The 24,413-nt window shown below is 39.5% G+C and overlaps 1 protein-coding gene across 1 annotated transcript in view; it reads left to right on the top strand.

The window, feature by feature from the left end:
• The window catches only part of LOC139763424 (uncharacterized), a 143,964-nt gene that overhangs the window by 24,141 nt on the left and 95,410 nt on the right, over nt 1-24,413 (top strand). The window contains exons 7-9 of the mRNA XM_071689456.1: nt 4,019-4,237; nt 9,017-9,178; nt 17,483-17,716. Coding sequence (XP_071545557.1) covers nt 4,019-4,237; nt 9,017-9,178; nt 17,483-17,716 — 615 coding nt within the window. The remainder of the gene's footprint in view (nt 1-4,018; nt 4,238-9,016; nt 9,179-17,482; nt 17,717-24,413) is intronic.

The following is a 24,413-nucleotide window of genomic DNA, read 5'->3' as shown; positions in this document are numbered from 1 at the left end:
AGCGACAAAGTATAAAAAAAAAAAAAAAAAAAAAAAAAATATATATATATATATATATATATATATATATATATATATATATATAGGTACAGTAGGGTTGAGGGTCAAGTCAATTGGGAGGTAAGTTTGAATGGAGAAAAACTGGAGGAAGTAAAGTGTTTTAGATATCTGGGAGTGGATCTGGCAGCGGATGGAACCATGGAAGTGGAAGTGGATCATAGGGTGGGGGAGGGGGCGAAAATCCTGGGAGCCTTGAAGAATGTGTGGAAGTCGAGAACATTATCTCGGAAAGCAAAAATGGGTATGTTTGAAGGAATAGTGGTTCCAACAATGTTGTATGGTTGTGAGGCGTGGGCTATGGATAGAGTTGTGCGCAGGAGGATGGATGTGCTGGAAATGAGATGTTTGAGGACAATGTGTGGTGTGAGGTGGTTTGATCGAGTGAGTAACGTAAGGGTAAGAGAGATGTGTGGAAATAAAAAGAGCGTGGTTGAGAGAGCAGAAGAGGGTGTTTTGAAATGGTTTGGGCACATGGAGAGAATGAGTGAGGAAAGATTGACCAAGAGGATATATGTGTCGGAGGTGGAGGGAACGAGGAGAAGTGGGAGACCAAATTGGAGGTGGAAAGATGGAGTGAAAAAGATTTTGTGTGATCGGGGCCTGAACATGCAGGAGGGTGAAAGGAGGGCAAGGAATAGAGTGAATTGGATCGATGTGGTATACCGGGGTTGACGTGCTGTCAGTGGATTGAATCAGGGCATGTGAAGCGTCTGGGGTAAACCATGGAAAGCTGTGTAGGTATGTATATTTGCGTGTGTGGACGTATGTATATACATGTGTATGGGGGTGGGTTGGGCCATTTCTTTCGTCTGTTTCCTTGCGCTACCTCGCAAACGCGGGAGACCGGCAAAAAAATATATATATATATATATATATATATATATATATATATATATATATATATATATATATATATATATATATATATATCTTTCTTTTTTCTTTTAAACTATTTGCCATTGCCCGCGTTAGCGAGGTAGCGTTAAGAACAGAGGACTGGGCCTTTTTTGGAATATCCTCACCTGGCCCCCCGCTCCCTCCCCTTTTAGTTGCCTTCTACGACACGCAGGGAATACGTGGGAAGTATTCTTTCTCCCCTATCCCCAGGGATAATATATATATATATATATATAACTTCCCACTGTCTTTTTAGCCTACCTATGTGCAGAATTTGCACTTCTTTCTTCTGTGGACCAACATATATATGTTTCACAAGTCTTTGAACATACAATTGTGTGCATATATTAATGGATAGTATCTGAAATTGGCATAGATGTGGATATTTACAGCAAGTATAATCACTGATTTTTTTTTTGAAAAAATACTGTGAAAAATGAAGAAATTAAAGTTTATACACAGAAATGTCACAAAAGTACCTGTCACATGGCATTATCGTCCAGGAATCCTGATGTAGTTTTTTAATCTTGTAATCAGATCTCATTTAAATGTGTTGCTCAGTGACATCCATTGTTCAATACGCTCAGTTTCAAATGCTTGCTTAGAGGTTAACCTGAATTAAATGTACCATCACCACACACTTGTGCATGGAAAATATCTTTATATAGACCATATTTTCTTTATTATTTTGAGATACCACATACTGTGGGTAGTGTATTTATTTGATAAGTGACTAATATTTATAATTGTGAAAACATTTGTCAACTCAATAGACATCAGTCCCAGCAACTAAGAGTGAAAGAAATCATTTATTGTTGAGATGGATTTTGTGCTGTATGAGGCTAAATACTATTCACTTTTATGATTATCACTTATGATCTGAAGAATAACATGAAGGCTGGAGAGAGTTTGACTGATTCGTGTACATATTAGAGATAAAGAAACAGGACAAGCAGGGTGCCACCCATCATATGTCACCTATGCACCATGTTGTGTTGCCACTCACACTGCTAACAGTGTCAGTCAGTATTTGATGATTTATGGTGAATGATATTTTAAAAAATTTTTCATTAATGAATGTTAATTTATTGTAACAAAATGTTACAAAAACCATATTATATATATATATATATATTTATATTATATATATATATATATATATATATATTATCCCTGGGGATAGGGGATTAAGAATACTTCCCACGTATTCCCTGCGTGTCGTAGAAGGCGACTAAAAGGGGAGGGAGCGGGGGGCTGGAAATCCTCCCCTCTCGTTTTTTTTTTTTTTTTTTTTTTTTTTTTTTTTTTTTTAAATTTTCCAAAAGAAGGAACAGAGGGGGCCAGTTGAGGATATTCCAAAAAAAGGCCCAGTCCTCTGTTCTTAGCGCTACCTCGCTAACGCGGGAAATGGCGAATAGTTTAAAAGAAAGAAAAAATATATATATATATATATATATATATATATATATATATATATATTGTATTTTTTATTTTCATTTATTATACTTTGTTGCTGTCTCCCGTGTTAGTGAAGTAGCGTAAGGAAACAGACGAAAGAATGGCCCAACCCACCCACATACACATGTATATACATACACGTCCACACACGCACATATACATACCTATACATTTCAACATATACACACATATACATACACAGACATACACATATATACACATGTACATAATTCATACTTGCTGCCTTTATTTATTCCCGTCACCACCTCACCACACATGAAATGACACCCTGCACGCGTGCGAGGTAGTGCTAGGAAAAGACACAAAGGCCACATTCATTCACACTCAGTCTCAGTACAATATATTCCAATTGATGAATTGATGATATTTACAGATTAAGGACTTGATTACAAACATAATTTGGAAAACACACAGCTTTCACATGCCCTGGTTCAATCCATCGACAGCACGTCGACCCCAGTATACCACATCGTTCCAATTCACTTTATTCCTTTCATGCCTTTCACCCTCCTGCATGCTCAGGCCCTGATCACTCAAAATCTTTTTCACTCCATCCTTCCACCTCCAATTTGGTCTCCCACTTCTCATTCCCTTCACCTCTGACATTTATATCCTCTTTGTCAATCTTTCGTCACTCATGCTCTCCATGTGACCAAACCATTTCAATACACCCTCTTCTGTATTACCAAACATCTCTCTTACCCTATTATTACTTACTCGATCACACCACCTCACAGCACATATTGTCCTCATGCATCTCATTTCCAACACATCCACCCTCCTCTGCACAACTCTATCTATAGCCCATGCCTCGAAACCATACAACATTGTTGGAACCCCTTTTCCTTCAAACATACCCATTTTTGCTTTTTGAGATAATGTTCTTGCCTTCCACACCTTCTTCAATGCTCCCAGAACCTTCGCCCCCTCCCTCACCCTGTGACTCTCTTCTGCTTCCATGGTTCCATCCGCTGCCAAATCCACTCCCAGATATCTAAAACACTTCACTTCCTCCAGTTTTTCTCCATTCAAACTTACCTCCTAATTGACTTGTCCCACAACCCTACTGTACCTAATAACCTTACTCTTATTCACATTTACTCACAGCTTTCTTCTTTCACACACTTTACCAAACTCAGTCACCAGCTTCTGCAGTTTCTCACTCGAATCAGCCACCATCGCTGTATCATCAGCGAACAACAACTGACTCACTTCCCAAACCCTCTCATTCACAACAGACTGCATACTTTTCCCTCCCTCCAAAACTCTTGCATTCACCTCCCTAACAACCCCATCCCTGGGGATAGGGTGGAAAGAATACTGCCCACGTATTTCATGCATGTCTTAGAAGGCAACTTAAAGAGGTGGGAGTGGAGGTTTGGAAATATCCTCCTGTTTTGCTTTTCCAAAAGCAAAAAACAAGGAACAGAGGGGGACCAAGTGAGGATTTTTCCCTCTAAGGCTCAGTCATCTGTTCTTGGCACTGCCTCGCTAATGCGGGAAATGGCAAATATTTATGAAAAAAGATATGTAAATATATAGATACACATATAAATTTGAAACTTGTGTGTATTTCATATAGGTGGTGGGAGTAGAAAGGCTTCTCGGTGCAGTACTCCTGTAATTGTGGAAGAAATGGTGAATGATAGATCACCAAAGTTTCAACAAGAAGAACTAGAAGTACAGAAAGCAGCTGGTGGTAGTCGGCAACGAACACAACCAACTGTCGTAGAGCCAATAGACCAGGAGTTGCCAGGCTTCAACATTGATGACTTCTTAGGAGATATAATTGGCTACCCAAGTAAGTATATTATAATTCTGAATGTCTATTCTTTAGAAGTGAATATATTCAAAGGCCTACTAAGGGAACATCAACCCTTTAATGTTAGCAGACAAAATGCTTCACCAAATGATCAGCATCCATAAAGGAAGATGCTCACAGTGAGAATTCCTGTCACAGTTTCAAGGTTACATTCTGGGTTGGAGTGAAGAGGGGGATGTTTATGGATGCTGAATGCCTCCACAGGAAAATCCAACTCAAATACCCTGCGAACACAACAGGGGAGGGAAGTATACTGTTTGTCTTGGTTTCCAAATTTGCAAATTTCTGCTGATGCATATACAGTACCCGTAAAAATGTTACTAAAAAGGTTATTGATAATGTTCATCTGTAAGTTATTTTGCTTGTCAAGGAATAAAAGCAATATAGTATCATTCCATCAATATATGAGGTAGATAAAAGAAATGTTAAGACTCATAAAAGCAACACCTTGCACTCTCTTTGTGGATAGCAGTGGAATAGTAGCCCCTCCATAGGTATTACAAGCCTATGTTTACTTGTATGCTGTTTTTACTTGTTTTGTAAGTATATTGATAACATCCCTAAGGGTGGAAAGACCTCATATGTTTAGGAAAGGAAAAACTGGATAGTTGAGGGTGAAGAAACATTAGGTGAACAGCATATGTTTAGGAAAGGAAAAACTGGATAGTTGAGGGTGAAGAAACATTAGGTGAACAGAGGGCAGAACAATAGATTTTTTTGCAAGGAAATACAGTGTACAGTAAGGGAAGGAATAGTCAACCCAGAAGGAGACTGTTTTGTTGGTACAGCTTGTATCTCTATATTAGTGATGAAGTCCAAGTGTGAGACGTTTCAGATATCTATAATGATATGTAATATATGATGTAATTAAAGAGATGAGGAGGTTAAGAACGTCTTCTAAAGAGAACTTGGGAAAGCAGTAGTGGATTAGGATCCAGGAAAGATTTGAGTTGGGTGGGGGAAAGATTAGAGGAGAAGTGGTAGATTGGGTATGGAGTCCTGGTGTGATTGAATGTGGCAGATGGAATATGTGGATTATGTGCATTGGTAGGCATTAGTGATGCAGATACATACTTTAAACATAAAGATATTCATAGATACACATGGTACAGACAAAGGACAAATTAGGCAAAAGCATGATTGATATGTTTCTGGTAAGAATTAATATGAGAGATATAGTACATGATGTGCCTTCAAGGTGAAAGTTGGGAGGGGTTTTATTTGATCATGCAGAGGTAGTAAATAGATAAGCCTTTAACCATGGATAGGATAGTACGAGAAATGTCCGTGAAATAATGAAAAGGTTAAAAGGAGGAAAACTAAGGAATGAAAACATGAAACTTACTGATGTTCACCCATTCACTCTTTTCATTAATTGTCCATGAGTCAGTTTTTATACATCTCAGTAGCATCTACTCTCAGTAACACTAGATTCCTGCATTTTTGTAAATTCAGCAAGCTTTGTTGCTAATTATTGTCCTTATTGAAGGTGTTTCCACTGCTTTGTATTAATTTGCATTACTCCCAATTTGGTATCTCACCAGAATGCCATAGTTTATCAAATTTATTTGTGGAACAAGGTCTGACTTGAAAAATGAAGTTAAGGGAATATAGAGAACCAGGGCATGTGAAACATCTGGGATAAACCATGGAAAGGTCTTTGGATGTAGATAGGGAGCTGTGGTTTTGGTGCCTTACACATGACAGCTAGAAACTGATTATGAACAAATGTGGCCTTTTTTGTGTGTTTTTTTTTTGGTGCTTCCATGCTGAAGCGGTGGGTGGCGATGCTGTTTCCTGTGGGGCGGGGTAGTGATAGGAATGGATGAAGGCAAGCATGAATATGTACATGTATATATATGTAAATGCCTGTGTGTGTATGTATATGTATGTATATTAGCATATATGGGCATTTATGTATAAATATGCGTGCATGAGTGGATGGAAATTTCTTCGTCTGTTTCCTGGCATTTCCTTGCTGATGCGGGAAACAGCGATTAAGTATAATGAATAAAATTTTTATTTATTCATTATGCATGATCGCAGTTTCCCGCATCAGTGAGGTAGCCCCAGGAAACAGACGAAGAATGGTCCTTCCACTCATATACACACAAACACACACACACACACACACACACACACACACATGGATCATAGGGTGGGGGAGGGGGCGAAAATTTTGGGAGCCTTGAAAAATGTGTGGAAGTCGAGAACATTATCCTGGAAAGCAAAAATGGGTATGTTTGAAGGAATAGTAGTTCCAACAATGTTGTATGGTTGCGAGGCGTGGGCTATGGATAGAGTTGTGCGCAGGAGGATGGATGTGCTGGAAATGAGATGTTTGAGGACAATGTGTGGTGTGAGGTGGTTTGATCGAGTAAGTAACGTAAGGGTAAGAGAGATGTGTGGAAATAAAAAGAGCGTGGTTGAGAGAGCAGAAGAGGGTGTTTTAAAATGGTTTGGGCACATGGAGAGAATGAGTGAGGAAAGATTGACCAAGAGGATATATGTGTCGGAGGTGGAGGGAACGAGGAGAAGAGGGAGACCAAATTGGAGGTGGAAAGATGGAGTGAAAAAGATTTTGTGTGATCGGGGCCTGAACATGCAGGAGGGTGAAAGGAGGGCAAGGAATAGAGTGAATTGGAGCGATGTGGTATACCGGGGTTGACGTGCTGTCAGTGGATTGAATCAAGGCATGTGAAGCGTCCGGGGTAAACCATGGAAAGCTGTGTAGGTATGTATATTTGTGTGTGTGGACGTGTGTATGTACATGTGTATGGGGGGGGTTGGGCCATTTCTTTCGTCTGTTTCCTTGCGCTACCTCGCAAACGTGGGAGACAGCGACAAAGTATAAAAAAAAAAAAAAAATATATATATATATATATATATATATATATATATATATATATATATATATATATATATATATATATATCCATCCCTGGGGATAGGGGAGAAAGAAAACTTCCCACGTATTTCCTGCGTGTCGTGGAAGGCGACTAAAAGGGGAGGGAGCGGGTGGCTGGAAATCCTCCCCTTTCTTGTTTTTTTTTTTTTTTTAATTTTCCAAAAGAAGGAACAGAGAAGGGGGTCAGGTGAGGATATTCCCTCTAAGGCCCAGTTCTCTGTTCTTAACGCTACCTCGCTAACGCGGGAAATTGCAAATAGTATGAAAAATATATATATATATATATATATATATATATATATATATATATATATATATATATATAGGGGATGGGGAGAAAGAATTTTTCCCACGTATTCCCTGCGTGTTGTAGAAGGCGACTAAAAGGGAAGGGAACGGGGGGCTGGAAATCCTCCCCTCTCGTTTTTCATTTTCCTAAAGAAGGAACAGAGAAGGGGGCCAAGTGAGGATGTTCCCTCAAAGGCTCAGTCCTCTGTTCTTAACGCTACCTCGCTAATGCGGGAAATAGCGAATAGTATGAAAAAAAAATATATATATATATATATATATATATATATATATATATATATATATATATATATATATATATATATATATATGGATAGAGTTGTGCGCAGGAGGATGGATGTGCTGGAAATGAGATGTTTGAGGACAATGTGTGGTGTGAGGTGGTTTGATCGAGTAAGTAACGTAAGGGTAAGAGAGATGTGTGGAAATAAAAAGATCGTGGTTGAGAGAGCAGAAGAGGGTGTTTTGAAATGGTTTGGGCACATAGAGAGAATGAGTGAGGAAAGATTGACCAAGAGGATATATGTGTCGGAGGTGGAGGGAACGAGGAGAAGTGGGAGACCAAATTGGAGGTGGAAAGATGGAGTGAAAAAGATTTTGTGTGATCGGGGCCTGAACATGCAGGAGGGTGAAAGGAGGGCAAGGAATAGAGTGAATTGGATCTATGTGGTATACCGGGGTTGACGTGCTGTCAGTGGATTGAATCAGGGCATGTGAAGCGTCTGGGGTAAACCATGGAAAGCTGTGTAGGTATGTATATTTGCGTGTGTGGACGTATGTATATACATGTGTATGGGGGTGGGTTGGGCCATTTCTTTCGTCTGTTTCCTTGCGCTACCTCGCAAACGCGGGAGACCGGCAAAAAAAAAAATCTATATATATATATATATATATATTTTTTTTTATTATTATTATACCTTATTATACCTTGTCGCTGTCTCCCATGTTAGCAAGGTAGCGCAAGGGAACAGATGAAAGAATGGCCCAACCCACCCACATACACTCCATGCACACACACATACATACTTATACATTTTTACATGTACATATATATACATACATAGACATATACATATATACACATATACATAATTCATACTTGCTGCCCTTATTCACATGTACATGTGAACAACGTGATGAATGCAGCAGTATTTAGGTATTGAGTTGATGACATACTCTGTCTAATTCGACATAGTATGTCATCAACAATAAACCAGGCAGCATTCCACAGGATGTGGATAAACTTTTTTATATCTGCTCAGAAGCAAATAAGATAAATTTGCTTGATTTCTTGTTTTTTCCTTTCTTGATACGTCTTATTGATGACTAAATTTTTCAAATTTTTGATAAACCCGCTCACTGGGACCCATCTGAATTTGTATGGCTTATTTATTAGAGGGCTAAGAATGCAGTTTTAGAGACTTCATCCTTGTTAGTAGCATTTTTCCAGACTTTCTGATACTTTTTTAACTTTCATTAACTTATATTTCTCAGTTTTGTTAGGAAAAAATGGTGGATATTCAACTAATTGATATTTTTAGGTGGACAAGAGGAATTGATGGCAGCTAATAATACCACTAGTAATGGCTCATCTCGATTAAAGCAATTCTTCTCAAAAAGAGAGAGTCCGGTATTAGGATCTACCTCTAATTCTAGACGTTCCTCTATCGATATTCCACATCACATAAACAACCTCTTAAATGGTAAGTGAATGTATGAGATAATTTAAGCAGCTGATTTCCTCAAATATTGTAGTGGTTTTATTATATATAGGTTAGAAAAGCTTTAAGAAGGAAGTATCTATTGGATGATTAATTCGTTTGTCTTTCAGAATGATTAGATAACTCAGGATCAGTTTTTAAAACCACAGCATATTTATTCTGATATTTTGATGATGGTAGATTCAAGTAAGAAACTTGAGAAGTAGATGACTGCATTTGGGAGCTTGTGTGAAAGGAGGAAGTTGAGAGTAAATGTTAATAAAAGCATGATCATTAGGTTTAGCTGAGTGGGAGAACAGCTTGGTTAGGGTGTGGGTTTGATTGAAAAAAAAATTGGAAGAAGTGAAGTGTTCAAGGTACCTGGGAGTGGATATGTCAGTGATTGGATCCATGGAAGTGAAAGTGAGCCAGGATGGGTTAAGGGGCAAAGGTTCTTGGTGCATTGAGGAATGTATGGAAAGAGAGGTTATCTGGGAGTGTCAAGATGGTTGTGTTTGAATGTTTAGTAGTCCCAGCAATGTTGTATGGTTGCAAGGCATGGGAAGTAGATGAGGATGTGTAGATAAAGGTGGAGGTATTAGAAATTGAATGTTTGGGGACAGTATGTGGTTTGAGGTGGCTTAATCGAGTAAGTAATGAAAGGATGAGGGAGGTGTGGTGATAAAAAGAGTATGGTTGAGAGAGAGCTTGATAGGGTGTCTTGAAATGATTTGAACTTATAGAGAGAATGAGTGAGGAGAGGTTGACAGAGAGGATGTCTGATTGAGAAGTGGAGGGGACAAGGAGAAGGGGAAGACCAAAGTGGAGATGTAAGGATGGCGTGAGAAAGATTTTGAATGACTGGGACCTGAACGTATAGGAGAGTGAAAGGCTTCCACAGATTAGAGTGAATGGGAACGATGTTGGGTTGATGTGCTGTCACTGGAGTGAACCAGGGCATGTGAAGCCAAGGTGAACCATGGAAAGGTCTGTGGGGCATATTTGTGGATGGAGGCAGTGGTTTTGGTGTATTACATATAACAGCTAGAGAATCAATGTAAGTGAATGTGGCCTTTCTTTGTATGTTCCGAGAGTTGCCTTGACTAACAGAGAAAGAATGATTTTGATGATGATAATGACAAAAATCAGGTAATTGCATATCAAAATACACCGCAGTTTATTACCTAGGTAACTGGATGGTATAAACATTTCAGAAGATATAAGATAAAGGGGGGGGGATCTTAATAGGACATGATATAAGGTTTAGATGTAGAGAGCATGATATGAGAGGGTCAGATGTGAGAGCCAGAGAGATGGTTAGGATTATTTATGTATTTTAGGTCTTGAAAAGAAGTTTGGTATGCAGTCAGTGGAAAGGTTTGGGATTGTTTTGGATTGAAAGTAGGAAAGAAAAAATGGTAGTGGTATAATCATCTTTGTATTGCTTGAAAGAAAATTACCAAGTTGGATAGCAGCTTTAGGGTTCAATCATTTGAGGGTGTGTATCACGTTTTGGAAGTTATAAAATGGGGGACATTGGAATAATGGGAATGTTGGACTTTATGTGAAGTATGATTTGTTTTGGTAACATTGCTGTTTTGAGCCATAGATACCAATAGATAAAAGTCTTACATAAGCAAATAAAAGATGAACTGCAGTTTCTGAGTTAATGATTGTGAATATTAAGAATAAACTGAACCTCAGCACAATAATGAAGGCAGGCTCATTCAGGAGTATTAGGCCATGTGGTGTACATTATTTCCAAGAATGCCTATGGGATGATGTAGAAGTAGTGAGGAGGAGAATGTACATGTAGTAACAAGTGAAGGGTTAAAGAGATTATATTTAATGTCAGAAGCTCTTGAGTCGTAGGCTTTATAGCTTTACTGTTCCCCATATATTTTCAAAGGTGATATGTGGCTAAGGTTTGTTGTAGGTAAAAGTATGTGACACCCTTAATGAAATCATCGCACATCTGGTCACTGAGACAAGTGTTTCATATGATTTAAGCTCCAGTTACTATTTGTTTCAGTTTGACTCGAGCTATCATGAGGGAATGATGTTCTTTCTTTACTCTTCCAAGTTGCCACTTCATTTTGAGAATTTTCCTTTCGGGTGCTGTATATCTTCTGCATGTGCTTCAAGATGGTTGGCTCTTACCTTTCAAAGGAGGAAAAAGTGCAAATTTTCACCCTGGAGCTAGAGAGTTAGGATAAATTTGAGGTTTATAGCCACCCTGGATACTCAGAAGACACAATAAGGTGACTGCCTCCTGCACACTTCATCAGTGTCATGCCTCATTCATAAGAACAAGACCCTATGGACACAAAACAGGGACCTAGAATACTTAAGTTACCTTGCCAACCCATGCTCGGATATCTGCAGTTTGTAATCAAGTCTAAAGAAGAAATGTCAAAGCAATGATATGTAAGTTACAGGAGACAGGTTTTTGCGGACACTGTAGTTCACGTAATGCTCCAACATTTATAAGTACTACTGTTTGGCTAGGGGACTGTCTATATTATTGGAAGAAGCCCCAAAACTTTGTATTGTTGTTTCTGCATATTCAATTAATTTGCAAAGATGGATTTGAAGACATAATTCAGCCTTGTTTTGTTGGTTGCTGGTTGTTATTGATTGCCAAATTTGTGAAAACTTGTTTTGGAGTGGTACCCAGAGCCAGTTTTGATTAATGATTTGCTGGATGTTTTTGTTTTTGATTGGTATATTGTCAGAAATGCAAAAACTCAAGCACAGAGGTGTAAAGCAGTACCCTTGTAGGGGTATCAAGGAGTATATCTAACTGAACCCTTCAGAATTTTTAGACCACAGCAACTTTATTTAATGATTGTGCCCACATCAAGTTTCATCAGTTTTCACCCTTATGATATCTGAAGTACTATTATCTTTACTAAATCCACTGTTACCATATAATCACTCCATCTTTTTCTTTAATCCCTTTTTTTTTTCTTTCGCTGTCTCCCGCGTTTGCGAGGTAGTGCAAGGAAACAGACGAAAGAAATGGCCCAACCCACCCCCATACACATGTATATACATACGTCCACACACGCAAATATACATACCTACACAGCTTTCCATGGTTTACCCCAGACACTTCACATGCCCTGATTCAATCCACCGACAGCACGTCAACCCCGGTACACCACATCGATCCAACTCACTCTATTCCTTGCCCTCCTTTCACCCTCCTGCATGTTCAGGCCCTGATCACACAAAATCTTTTTCACTCCATCTTTCCACCTCCAATTTGGTCTCCCACTTCTCCTCGTTCCCTCCACCTCTGACACATATATCCTCTTGGTCAATCTTTCCTCACTCATTCTCTCCATGTGCCCAAACCATTTCAAAACGCCCTCTTCTGCTCTCTCAACCACGCTCTTTTTATTTCCACACATCTCTCTTACCCTTACGTTACTTACTCGATCAAACCACCTCACACCACACATTGTCCTCAAACATCTCATTTCCAGCACATCAATCCTCCTGCGCACAACTCTATCCATAGCCCACGCCTCGCAACCATACAACATTGTTGGAACCACTATTCCTTCAAACATACCCATTTTTGCTTTCCGAGATAATGTTCTCGACTTCCACACATTCTTCAAGGCTCCCAGAATTTTCACCCCCTCCCCCACCCTATGATCCACTTCCGCTTCCATGGTTCCATCTGCTGCCAGATCCACTCCCAGATATCTAAAACACTTTACTTCCTCCAGTTTTTCTCCATTCAAACTTACCTCCCAATTGACTTGACCCTCAACCCTACTGTACCTAATAACCTTGCTCTTATTCACATTTACTCTTAACTTTCTTCTTTCACACACTTTACCAAACTCAGTCACCAGCTTCTGCAGTTTCTCACATGAATCAGCCACCAGCGCTGTATCATCACCGAACAACAACTTACTTCCCAAGCTCTCTCATCCCCAACAGACTTCATACTTGCCCCTCTTTCCAAAACTCTTGCATTTACCTCCCTAACAACCCCATCCATAAACAAATTAAACAACCATGGAGACATCACACACCCCTGCCGCAAACCTACATTCACTGAGAACCAATCACTTTCCTCTCTTCCTACACGTACACATGCCTTACATCCTCGATAAAAACTTTTCACTGCTTCTAACAACTTGCCTCCCACACCATATATTCTTAATACCTTCCACAGAGCATCTCTATCAACTCTATCATATGCCTTTAATCCATGCACCAGTATATTGACTTCTTCTCATCTTCATCCCTTGATTCTCCTTATTTTCTTAAGATAATTGGTATGCTACTTTCAGATGTGGATCAACATCATATAGGAATCAAACTGCCTAAATAGGTGTATACCATCTCCAAGTAACTAGCTTTCAAAGTCACTATCACAAAAATATGATTAAACATCCCTGAGCTTGTATCAAATGCATATGTGAGACAGTTAGGAAGGATATCAGTCAAAGCCAGGTTTTGTATATGAATGTCTTTTCTATCTTCCATACTTGTTTGCTGTTTACCATGTTTGTGTGGTAGTGTCAGGAACATGATGGAGCCACAGAGGAAAAATACTCACTGTCTCCTTCCTCTGCTTCTCCTTTTGGAAATCGATATTAAAGAAGAGGAAGACTTCCAGCCCTTCAGTCCTGCCCCATAGTTACCTTCTGCAACAGGAAGGAGATACATGGGTGGAATTATTTTTGTGCTGTCCTTAGGGATGATATGTAAATGTCAATACACTCCTACCCCACTACTGCCAATCCCATTAATTCAGACTTCAGCTTAATTCTGATGTATTCCTTTAAGTAAAGAATTTCACCATTAACCTGTGGATGTCCAAACTAAACTGGTGTTGAACTGATCAATGTTTTCAATGAGAATACAAGTTAGAGACCAGTCTAAAAAATACTGAATAACTAGTTTGGCCTATTTTTATAAAACATTCTTTATGTTATACCAAGTGGATTGTGAATGAGGCTCACTGGAAAGCCTAGAAAGTATTTTATGGATCCAAATATATAGTGTTGTTCAATTCGCCTAACTTAGCTAATGTAAGACAGGCACTAAAAAACGTTGCTTTAGAATGTTGCCTTCCAATATAACAACACTAAGACTTTCCGTAAAAGTAGGCCAAATTATCAGAAAATTTGGAGTGTTTATGCCATTCAATATAAGGCATATAGAGATGTATATATTGGCCAGACAGGTAGAACAGAAATTGAGAGATGCTATTGGCAGTCATTCAGTGCACAGAGGTGACCACCAGAGCAATGCTTTTGCAAAGCTCTGGTAAGAAAACAATCACCCTGTGGACCTTAACAACTCAAGTCACAATGTACCCTTCATTGGATTATGCTGTCTGTATTGTTATGGAATTTGTCATAATTGCTAATATTACTAACTTTAACCTATCCCCAGGTAACTTTAAAGCACACCCTATTATCAACCAAATGATTATGAAAGAATTTTGTAGACAAAATAACATAAGAAGTGTAGTTAAACACGCATCTCGCTACCCTGGTCAACCTCCACTGGATAATCCCTCTTTACCGTAAAGCACCTCCCACTTTCCCTCTTATTTCCAGGACTGTTCCTAATCTGAAATGGCAGTAAGATGATGTACAAGCTTTTGTGCTTGCTATAGGATTTAAAACTTTGTGAATTGTTTATGCCTGATGAGGTGGATTTCTTCCATGAAACATGTATTGTAAAGTGTATGTATATGTATTTTTTTATACTATCCGCCATTTCCCGCATTAGCGAGGTAGCGTTAAGAATATTATTATAGTATTTTATTATACTTTGTTGATGCCTCCCACGTTAGTGAGGTAGTGCAGTGATACAGATGAAAGAATGGCCCAACCCACCCACATACACATGTATATACATACACGTCCACACACGCACATATACATACCTATACATTTCAACTTTCTTTTTTCTTTCTTTTAAACTATTCGCCATTTCCCGCATTAGCGAGGTAGCGTTAAGAACAGAGGACTGGGCCTTTTTTGGAATTTCAACTTATACATACATATACATACACAGACATATACATATGCACACATGTACATATTTCATACTTGCTGCCTTTATTCATTCCCATTGCCACCCTGCCACACATGAAATGACACCCCCTCCCTCCTGCACATGCGCGAGGTACCGCTAGGAAAAGACAACAAAGGCTGCATTCGTTCACACACACTCTCTAGCTGTCATGTATAATGCACCGAAATGTATAGGCATGTATATGTGTGTGTGTGGGCGCTTATGTATATACATGTGTATGTGGGTGGGTTGGGCCATTCTTTTGTCTGTTTCCTTGCGCTACCTCGCTAATGCGGGAGACAGTGACAAAGCATAATAAACAAATAAAGAATATGTTTATGTGAGTAGCCATGATCTATCATCTGTTCCCTAGTGTTACTTTGCTAATGTCAGGAAACAGCAATTCAAGTATGGAAATATATGTATGTATGTGAATAGATAGATAGATAGGGGAGAAAGAATTCAACCCTTTTATTGCCTATGTGTCATAGAAGGTGACTAAAAGGGGGGAGTGGGTGGCTGGAAATCCCCCCCTACTGCTTTACTTTCCAAAGGAAGGAACAGAGAAGGGGGCCAAGTGTGGATTTTTCCCTCTTAGGCTCAGTCATCTAGTCTTGATGCTGCCTCATTAATGTGGGAAATGGCGACATGCTTTCAAAGGACTGAACCAGAGCGTGTTAAACGTCTGGAGTAAACTGTGGAAAGGTCTGTGGATCCTAAATGTGACAGGGAGTTGTGGTTTTGGTGCATTACACATGACAGCTGGAGACTGAGTGTGAACAAATGTGGCCTTTTTTGTCTGTTTTCTGGTGCTACCTTGTTGACACGGGGGTGGTGATGCCGTTTTCTGTGGGTGGGGTGGCGACGGGAATGGATGAGGGCAAGTGAATATAATTATGTACAAGTATGTTAATGTAGATGGCTGTGTATATATATGTACATATGTGTATATGTTGATATGTATATTTACGTGTATGTGCGTATGTGTGTATATGAGTGGTCGGGTCTTACTTTGTCGGTTTCCTGGCACTACCTCGTTGACGAGGGTAACAGTGATCAAGTATAAAATACAAGTATATATTTATCTATTTTTAGAGAAACATTTGATCACTGGAAATATTGTATTAGAGCCTCAGATTATGTCACTTTGATATCAGAGGCAATAGACTGCCTACTGGTTTTGCCAGTAATATGAAATATAATATTACTTAGATTTGTCATAATCAGAGTGCACATTGTCATGGTATGAAACTGTCATGAAATGATCATGATTCATTCTTTGGTATTGCTTACATTCATATGTCTTGAATGGAAAGCACCATTGACTTCATGTGTTCCTTTATCACAGTTGGAAAGACTGCAATGTATGGTGTACAGTTTGAAATCAGATTCTGATCTGTAGTACTTAATTTTGTATCAAACATGTTAATCTGATATGAATAGGAAAAGGGAAATGATCTAATAACTAACTTTCCCCCTGCAAGGAACTGTGCTTGCATTTTTAAGATTTCTCAGAATTACAAAAATAGATAATTCCCACTGGGTGTCATATGGATGATGACCTTTTCATTACCTTCTTAGCAAAAATAAGTGTTGCATAAAATTGAGAGAGGAAAGGGTATGACATGTAAGTTGAGATAGTGGAACTGGGTCGTTTCGTTCACTATTACAAATGTTTGATAAGTTTGCTGTTTAGATTACTCTGTTTTTAAAATGGAAATTTTTTTACCTTCAATTTTTTTCATATGGGATATGGGATGTGATGTTTTGCTTAAAAAAGAGTTTGGTCATATATGGGTAGTTTTGGGTATTTTTCAGAAATGAAGGGAGAACAGTGTAACTGGTACAGTATTCTTACATTTTGGGGTGAATAAAAGTTTTTAATTCGTAACCTGTACAACTGTCTAATGGAAGGAAAAACAGTAATTCTGACACAATTATAGTGGTACTACCTGAGTAAATACTATTGGTTATATGTATGTCACTCTCCAAAGTTTAACAGTTTAATGGATATCCAGAACATCAGAGAGAAGCATTTACATATAATTAGAGGTTATAGTAGTTTTCTGAGTTAGTGTTGGGAATTACAAGTTGTTAGAATGATAGCACTTTCTCTTTGATTTTATTTGTCCTTGGTGTAAAGAATTTCTTGAGATACTACTTACACAGCAGACAGGCCAAGGTTTCCACTGTAATGCTAAGTACTCTTCAGACCTCAAGTCTGAAGCCTAACCACCAGACCTGCTTCTGCAGAAATCACGGGTAGCGAACCAAACATTGTGATCCCCTCGCCCACGGCAGGCCTCGACTCCAACTGCTTCTTTGCACCGATTTCTCCAGCAGACAAAACGGGTGGAAACTCCATAGTGGACCTCCTTCAACAAGCCACAGGGGGAATAGGTGGGCCTGATGCAATGGGACCACCACCACCTATAGGTCCACCTGGTATACCAGGATCCAAGCCTCCACCTTCTATTAAGGATCTCAGTGAGTCATATGGTGCATACCTAGGATTTCATCAAGTTTTTCTCAACTTATCTTGAGTTGTTGAAATTCTGCATTCAAGTGACTGTGGTAAAATTTGACAAAATTGATGTTTCCTGATTCCCAAGCATTATGGCAGCAGTCTATTTTCCTCTACGAACTTAGAGAGAGCTGATTGAGCACTGACATTGATATATTTATTGGTTACATATGATTGCATGTACATATGCATATAATTTGAATACCTTAACTACATGTATTTATATTCAAACTTGAAAAAATATAAAAGGCAGTTGGTTGTGTGGCCTGCATAGCATGGAAGACACTGAAGGAAAATTTAGTCTCTTGTCATCTACCATCTCTCCATCGTTTGATCATCTGTCTATCGTCTGTCATCTTTCTTTCCATCCGTGTCTGTCTGTTTTTTGTCTTTTGTCTGTTGTCCGTCCATCCATTGCCTGTCATCAGGAGTTACACTTTAACCTGCAACATCATCTTATTCATAACTTGATAAGTTTTAATCAGATGCCTAAGAAAGCTAGTCATAACTTGACAAGTTTTTATCAGATGCTTTATGAAACCTATTAAAATTTTTCACTTTATATAAAGAATTGAGTGGCATATGACCTATAACATTGGTTTGGATTTTGACTGTGTTCTGCCACATGGTTTAACATGTATTATAACCTACCTCATAACTTCAAGAACATGCAATCTTTGAATGTGAAACTGTTCTCATTTGTGTTTTAGCATATAAAAAATTGAATGGTTTAACATCCATAACTTGTTTAATTTTTTATGCCACTTATACTGTAAAAGGGAATTGATCAGAAAATTTATCTATCATTACATGAAGGAGATTCTAACTGGTTATGAAATTTTATTTCATACATATGTTTTATATCATCAAAAGACTTAGATAGTAAAAGACCCAGTACTCTGCTTTTATTTCTATGCTGATTTTCAAAAGGTTTAACCTGGAATGTAACCTAGCTTATAATTTGGAGAAAATGGCACCTTTGGTAATGGAACATGATAATTGGTTCAGTCCATTGACAGCATGTTACCCCTTGTATACCAGATTGCCCCATTTCACTCTCTTATGCATACCTTACGCCCTCATGCATGTTGATGCCTCTGGCATTCAAAACCTATTTAATCCCCTCACCCCTGACACATATACCTTCACTGTCGACATTTCCTCTCTCATTCTTTCCACATGTTCACACTATTTCAGCACACCCTCTTCATCTCTCTCACCCATACTTCTCGTTACCCTTATTACCTTGCCTCTCTTTGACCTATTATTTTTTAGTTAGTCAGCTCTTTGACCTATTATTTTTTAGTTAGTCAGCCTCTTCATACTGTATATAGACAGACATTTCATATCCATCTCATTCACTTTCTTCTGTACATTCTTATCAAGAGCCCATGCCTCACATTCATACAACTTAACCCCCTTGCCCACCCTATAGTTCACTTAAGCTTCCATAGTACTATTTGCTGCCATGTTCACTGCCAGGTATCTAAAACATCCCACTTTGTCAAGATTCTCTTCATTCAAATTACATTCCAACTTCCTTGTCTCTTTCCACTTCTAAACTTGATATCCTTGCTTTCATTCATATATACTTTTAACTTTCTCATTTCACTTATTTTTCCATACCGAAGTACCAGCTTCTGCATTTCCTCATTTGAATCTGTTACCAATGTCAGCTCATCAGCAGATATAAATGATTTACATCCAAGAGCCCCTACCCATGACATACTGCAGATTTGCTCCTCTCTCCAAGACCAATTCCATTCCCATCCCAGACACAAACATACAGCCATCCTACTCTTCACTGCTTCTTGCAGCTCTCCTCTTATGCCATATATTTGTATAACCTTCCACAGAGCATCTCTGTCAACCTTATCATGTGCTTCCTTGAGGCCCATATATGCCATATACAGATCCTTCTGTTTTTCTAATTATTTCTTTCTCATTCTTCAACGCAAACATGTGTTCCATGCATTTTCTACTACTCTTGAAGCCGCATTGTTCCTCTCCAATCTGAAACTTTGTTCATGCCATTACCATCTCATTTGCCACCTTCCTATACTACTTGCAAGGTATGGCCATCAAACTTATATCCTTGTAATTTGAACATTTACTTTTGTTCTCTTTTCTGTAATATAATGACACTGTACAGGCATTCTGCCAATCCATCACACATGCATGAGCCCCTTAGGATCAGATCCATAAAGATTTGAATCCTGGTTGTTGCAGCCAGTCTAAAGTCCACCCAATTGTTTATCCTGCAGAAGCTGGTGACTGAGTTTGGTAAAGTGTGTGGAAGAAGAAAGTTAAGAGTAAATGTGAATAAGAGCAAGGTTATTAGGTACAGTAGGGTTGAGGGTCAAGTCAATTGGGAGGTGAGTTTGAATGGAGAAAAACTGGAGGAAGTGAAGTGTTTTAGATATCTGGGAGTGGATCTGGCAGCGGATGGAACCATGGATGCGGAAGTGGATCATAGGGTGGGGGAGGGGGCGAAAATTCTGGGGGCCTTGAAGAATGTGTGGAAGTCGAGAACATTATCTCGGAAAGCAAAAATGGGTATGTTTGAAGGAATAGTGGTTCCAACAATGTTGTATGATTGCGAGGCGTGGGCTATGGATAGAGTTGTGCGCAGGAGGATGGATGTGCTGGAAATGAGATGTTTGAGGACAATGTGTGGTGTGAGGTGGTTTGATCGAGTGAGTAACGTAAGGGTAAGAGAGATGTGTGGAAATAAAAAGAGCGTGGTTGAGAGAGCAGAAGAGGGTGTTTTGAAGTGGTTTGGGCACATGGAGAGAATGAGTGAGGAAAGATTGACCAAGAGGATATATGTGTCGGAGGTGGAGGGAACGAGGAGAAGAGGGAGACCAAATTGGAGGTGGAAAGATGGAGTGAAAAAGATTTTGTGTGATCGGGGCCTGAACATGCAGGAGGGTGAAAGGAGGGCAAGGAATAGAGTGAATTGGAGCGATGTGGTATACCGGGGTTGACGTGCTGTCAGTGGATTGAATCAAGGCATGTGAAGCGTCTGGGGAAAACCATGGAAAGCTGTGTAGGTATGTATATTTGCGTGTGTGGACGTATGTATATACATGTGTATGGGGGGGGGGGCCATTTCTTTCGTCTGTTTCCTTGCGCTACCTCGCAAACGCGGGAGACAGCGACAAAGTATAAAAAAAAAAAAAAAAAAAAGGTGTTGGTTGATAAAATAGATACCTGACAAAGGCTAGAGTGTGTGTGCGTGTGCATACATACATACATACATACATGCATAGGAGTAAAGACATGGTACACATTTACAAGGTTAAGAGTTGGGGCAACTTGAGTGTAAAACTCTTTTCCAGAGACACAAATAGTAATCATGTAAGTTAAAAATCATGGAAAGGTCTGTGGGGCCTGGATGTGGATCGGTAGCTATGGTTTTGGTGCTTTACACATGACAGCTAGAGACTGAGTGTGAGCAAATGTGGCCTTTTTTGTTTGTTTTCCTGGTGCTACCTCGCTGAAGCGGGGTGGCGACAGGAATGGATGATGGCAAGCAAATATAATGATACAGTGCTGGTGGCTGATTCGGGTGGGAAACTGCAGAAGTTGGTGACTGAGTTTGGTAAAGTGTGTGAAAGAAGAAAGCTGAGAGTAAATATGAATAAGAGTAAGGTTATCAGGTTCGGTAGGGTTGAGGGACAAGTTAATTAGGAGGTAAGTTTGAATAGAGAAAAACTGGAGGAAGTGAAGTGTTTTAGATATCTGGGAGTGGATATAGCAGCGGATGGAACTATGGAAGCGAAAGTGAGTCACAGGGTAGGGGAGGGGGCGAAGGTTCTGGGAGCATTGAAGAATGTGTGGGAGGTGGGAATGTTATCTTGGAGAGCAAAAATGGGTATGTTTGAAGGAATAGTGGTTCCAACAATGTTATATGGTTGCAAGGCATGGGCTATGGATAGGGTTGTGCAGAGGAGGGTAGATGTGTTGGAAATGAGATGTTTGAGGACAATATGTGGTGTGAGGTGGTTTGATCGAGTAAGTAATGAAAGGGTAAGAGAGATTTTTTTTTTTTTTTTTTTTTTTATACTTTGTCGCTGTCTCCCGCGTTTGTGAGGTAGTGCAAGGAAACAGACGAAAGAAATGGCCCAACCCCCCCCCCCCATACACATGTATATACATACGTCCCACACGCAAATATACATACCTACACAACTTTCCATGGTTTACCCCAGACGCTTCACATGCCTTGATTCAATCCACTGACAGCACGTCAACCCCGGTATACCACATCGCTCCAATTCCCTCTATTCCTTGACCTCCTTTCACCCTCCTGCATGTTCAGGGCCCGATCACACAAAATCTTTTTCACTCCATCTTTCCACCTCCAATTTGGTCTCCCTCTTCTCCTCGTTCCCTCCACCTCCAACACATATATCCTCTTGGTCAATCTTTCCTCACTCATTCTCTCCATGTGCCCAAACCACTTCAAAACACCCTCTTCTGCTCTCTCAACCACGCTCTTTTTATTTCCACACATCTCTCTTACCCTTACGTTACTCACTCGATCAAACCACCTCACACCACACATTGTCCTCAAACATCTCATTTCCAGCACATCCATCCTCCTGCGCACAGCTCTATCCATAGCCCACGCCTCGCAACCATACAACATTGTTGGAACCACTGTTCCTTCAAACATACCCATTTTTGCTTTCCGAGATAATGGGGTAATAAAAAGAATATGGTTGAGAGAGCAGAAGAGGATGTATTGAAATGATTTGGTCACACGGAGAGAATGAGTGAGGAAACATTGACAAAGAGGATATATGTGTCAGAGGTAGAGGGAACGAGAAGTGGGAGACCAAATTGGAGTTGGAAGTATGGAGTGAGAATTATTTTGAGCAATTGGGGCCTGAACATGCAGGAGGGTGAAAGTCATGCAAGGAACGATTAGAGATAATTGGAACAGTGTGGTATACCAGGGTGGACGTGCTGTCAGTGGATTGAACCAGGGCATGTGCTGTGTCCAGGGTAAACCATGGAAAGTTTTGTAGGACCTGGATGTGGAAAGAGAGCTGTGGTTTTGGTGCATTAGACATGACAGCTAGAGACTGAGTGTGAACGAATGTGGCCTTTGTTGTCTTTTCCTAGCACTACCTCGCACACGCACAAGAGAGGGATGCTGTTTCATGTGTGGTGGGGTGGCGACAGGAATGGATGAAGGCAGCAAGTATGAATATGTACATGTTTATATATGTCTGTATTCTGTATATGTATACGTTGAAATGTATAGGTATGTATATGTGTGTGTGTCGGCATTTATGGATATACATGTGTATGTGTGTGGTTTGGGCCATTCTTTTGTTTGTTTCCTTTCGCTTCCTTGCTAAGGCGGGAGACAGCGACTAAGTATAATAAAAAGATAAAGATAATTATATGTGTATATATGTAAATGCCTCTGTGTGTGTATGTATATGTATGTATATGGGCATTTATATATGAATATGTGTATATGGGTGGATGGTCCATTCTTTGTCTGTTTCCTGGCGTTACCTCGCTGACGTGGGAAACCGATTATGTATAATAGATATAAATAAATGATAAAAATCCATACTGATTAATCACTAGCACATCTGTCTTAAGAAGTACAACCACAATACCCTCTACTCAGCCACTTTGCCACACTTCATCTCATGCAAGCATTCACTCCCACTTCTCTTTTCACCAGACCAATTACCTTGACCTTTCACTTTGCATCCCTCCTGACCCAGTCTTCCATCCCGTCATGAAACTTATTCATCGGTACTTGAAAGCACTCACTGCATCATTTGCTCTCTTCATTTCTGTCAATTACATCTTACCCAGTTACCCTCCTTGACCAATGTTCCCATTTGTTCTCTTGTTTTTCTTACACTAGTGACATACTTCCAAAGTATTTTCTTGTCCTCCCTGAAGTTTGCTGATACTTTCTTGCCCAACTCTTATTGCCTTCTTTTTCAACTCCTGCACCTTCCTCTTGATCCTTGCCAATTTGTCTATTACATCTTCGAAACACTCATTCTCCTCCCCTGCAAAAAATACCCATACAATTCTATATTTTCTTTCACTAGCATCTTAACATCATCCTACCACTGTTTACCTTTTCTCACTTGCTCACCTCCCACCTTCCACATGCCACACACTTCTCTTGCACATCAGCACTGCTTCCCTAAATATCTGCCATTCCTCATTCAGTCCTCAAACTTCATTTACATGCACATTTTGCCAAATTACACCCAATATCTCTTGGTTTCTCTTCACGTAAGTCTGTCTTTCAAGCTCACTCACTTTCACAGCCCTTTTCTCACCCTTATTAGTTCGTCAAAAGCTTCTTCAGACCTTCACACATTCCTCCACCAAATAATTGTCAAATATCCCATTATCCCCCTCTGGACACTTAATTCAGAAAGTCTTTCTTTTTCATGCATGTTGAGTAGTATAAAATCCAGTAATGCCTTCTTACCAGCTACCAAACTCACCCATACATACTTATGTATGTACCTCTTTAAACAGAGTATTTTTAATTACTAGTCCTTTTTTAGCACATACCTGTACAAGCTGCTGACCATATTCAATCACATCTAATTATCCATACCTTCCATCCTCATTTGTGCCCTTAACTGCCACATTACTCATTCT

This window comes from Panulirus ornatus, chromosome 3, assembly GCF_036320965.1.
Source record: "Panulirus ornatus isolate Po-2019 chromosome 3, ASM3632096v1, whole genome shotgun sequence".
Lineage (NCBI taxonomy): Eukaryota > Metazoa > Arthropoda > Malacostraca > Decapoda > Palinuridae > Panulirus > Panulirus ornatus.
The sequence above is the reverse complement of the archived record's forward strand: the minus strand, read 5'-3'. Positions and strand labels throughout refer to the sequence as shown.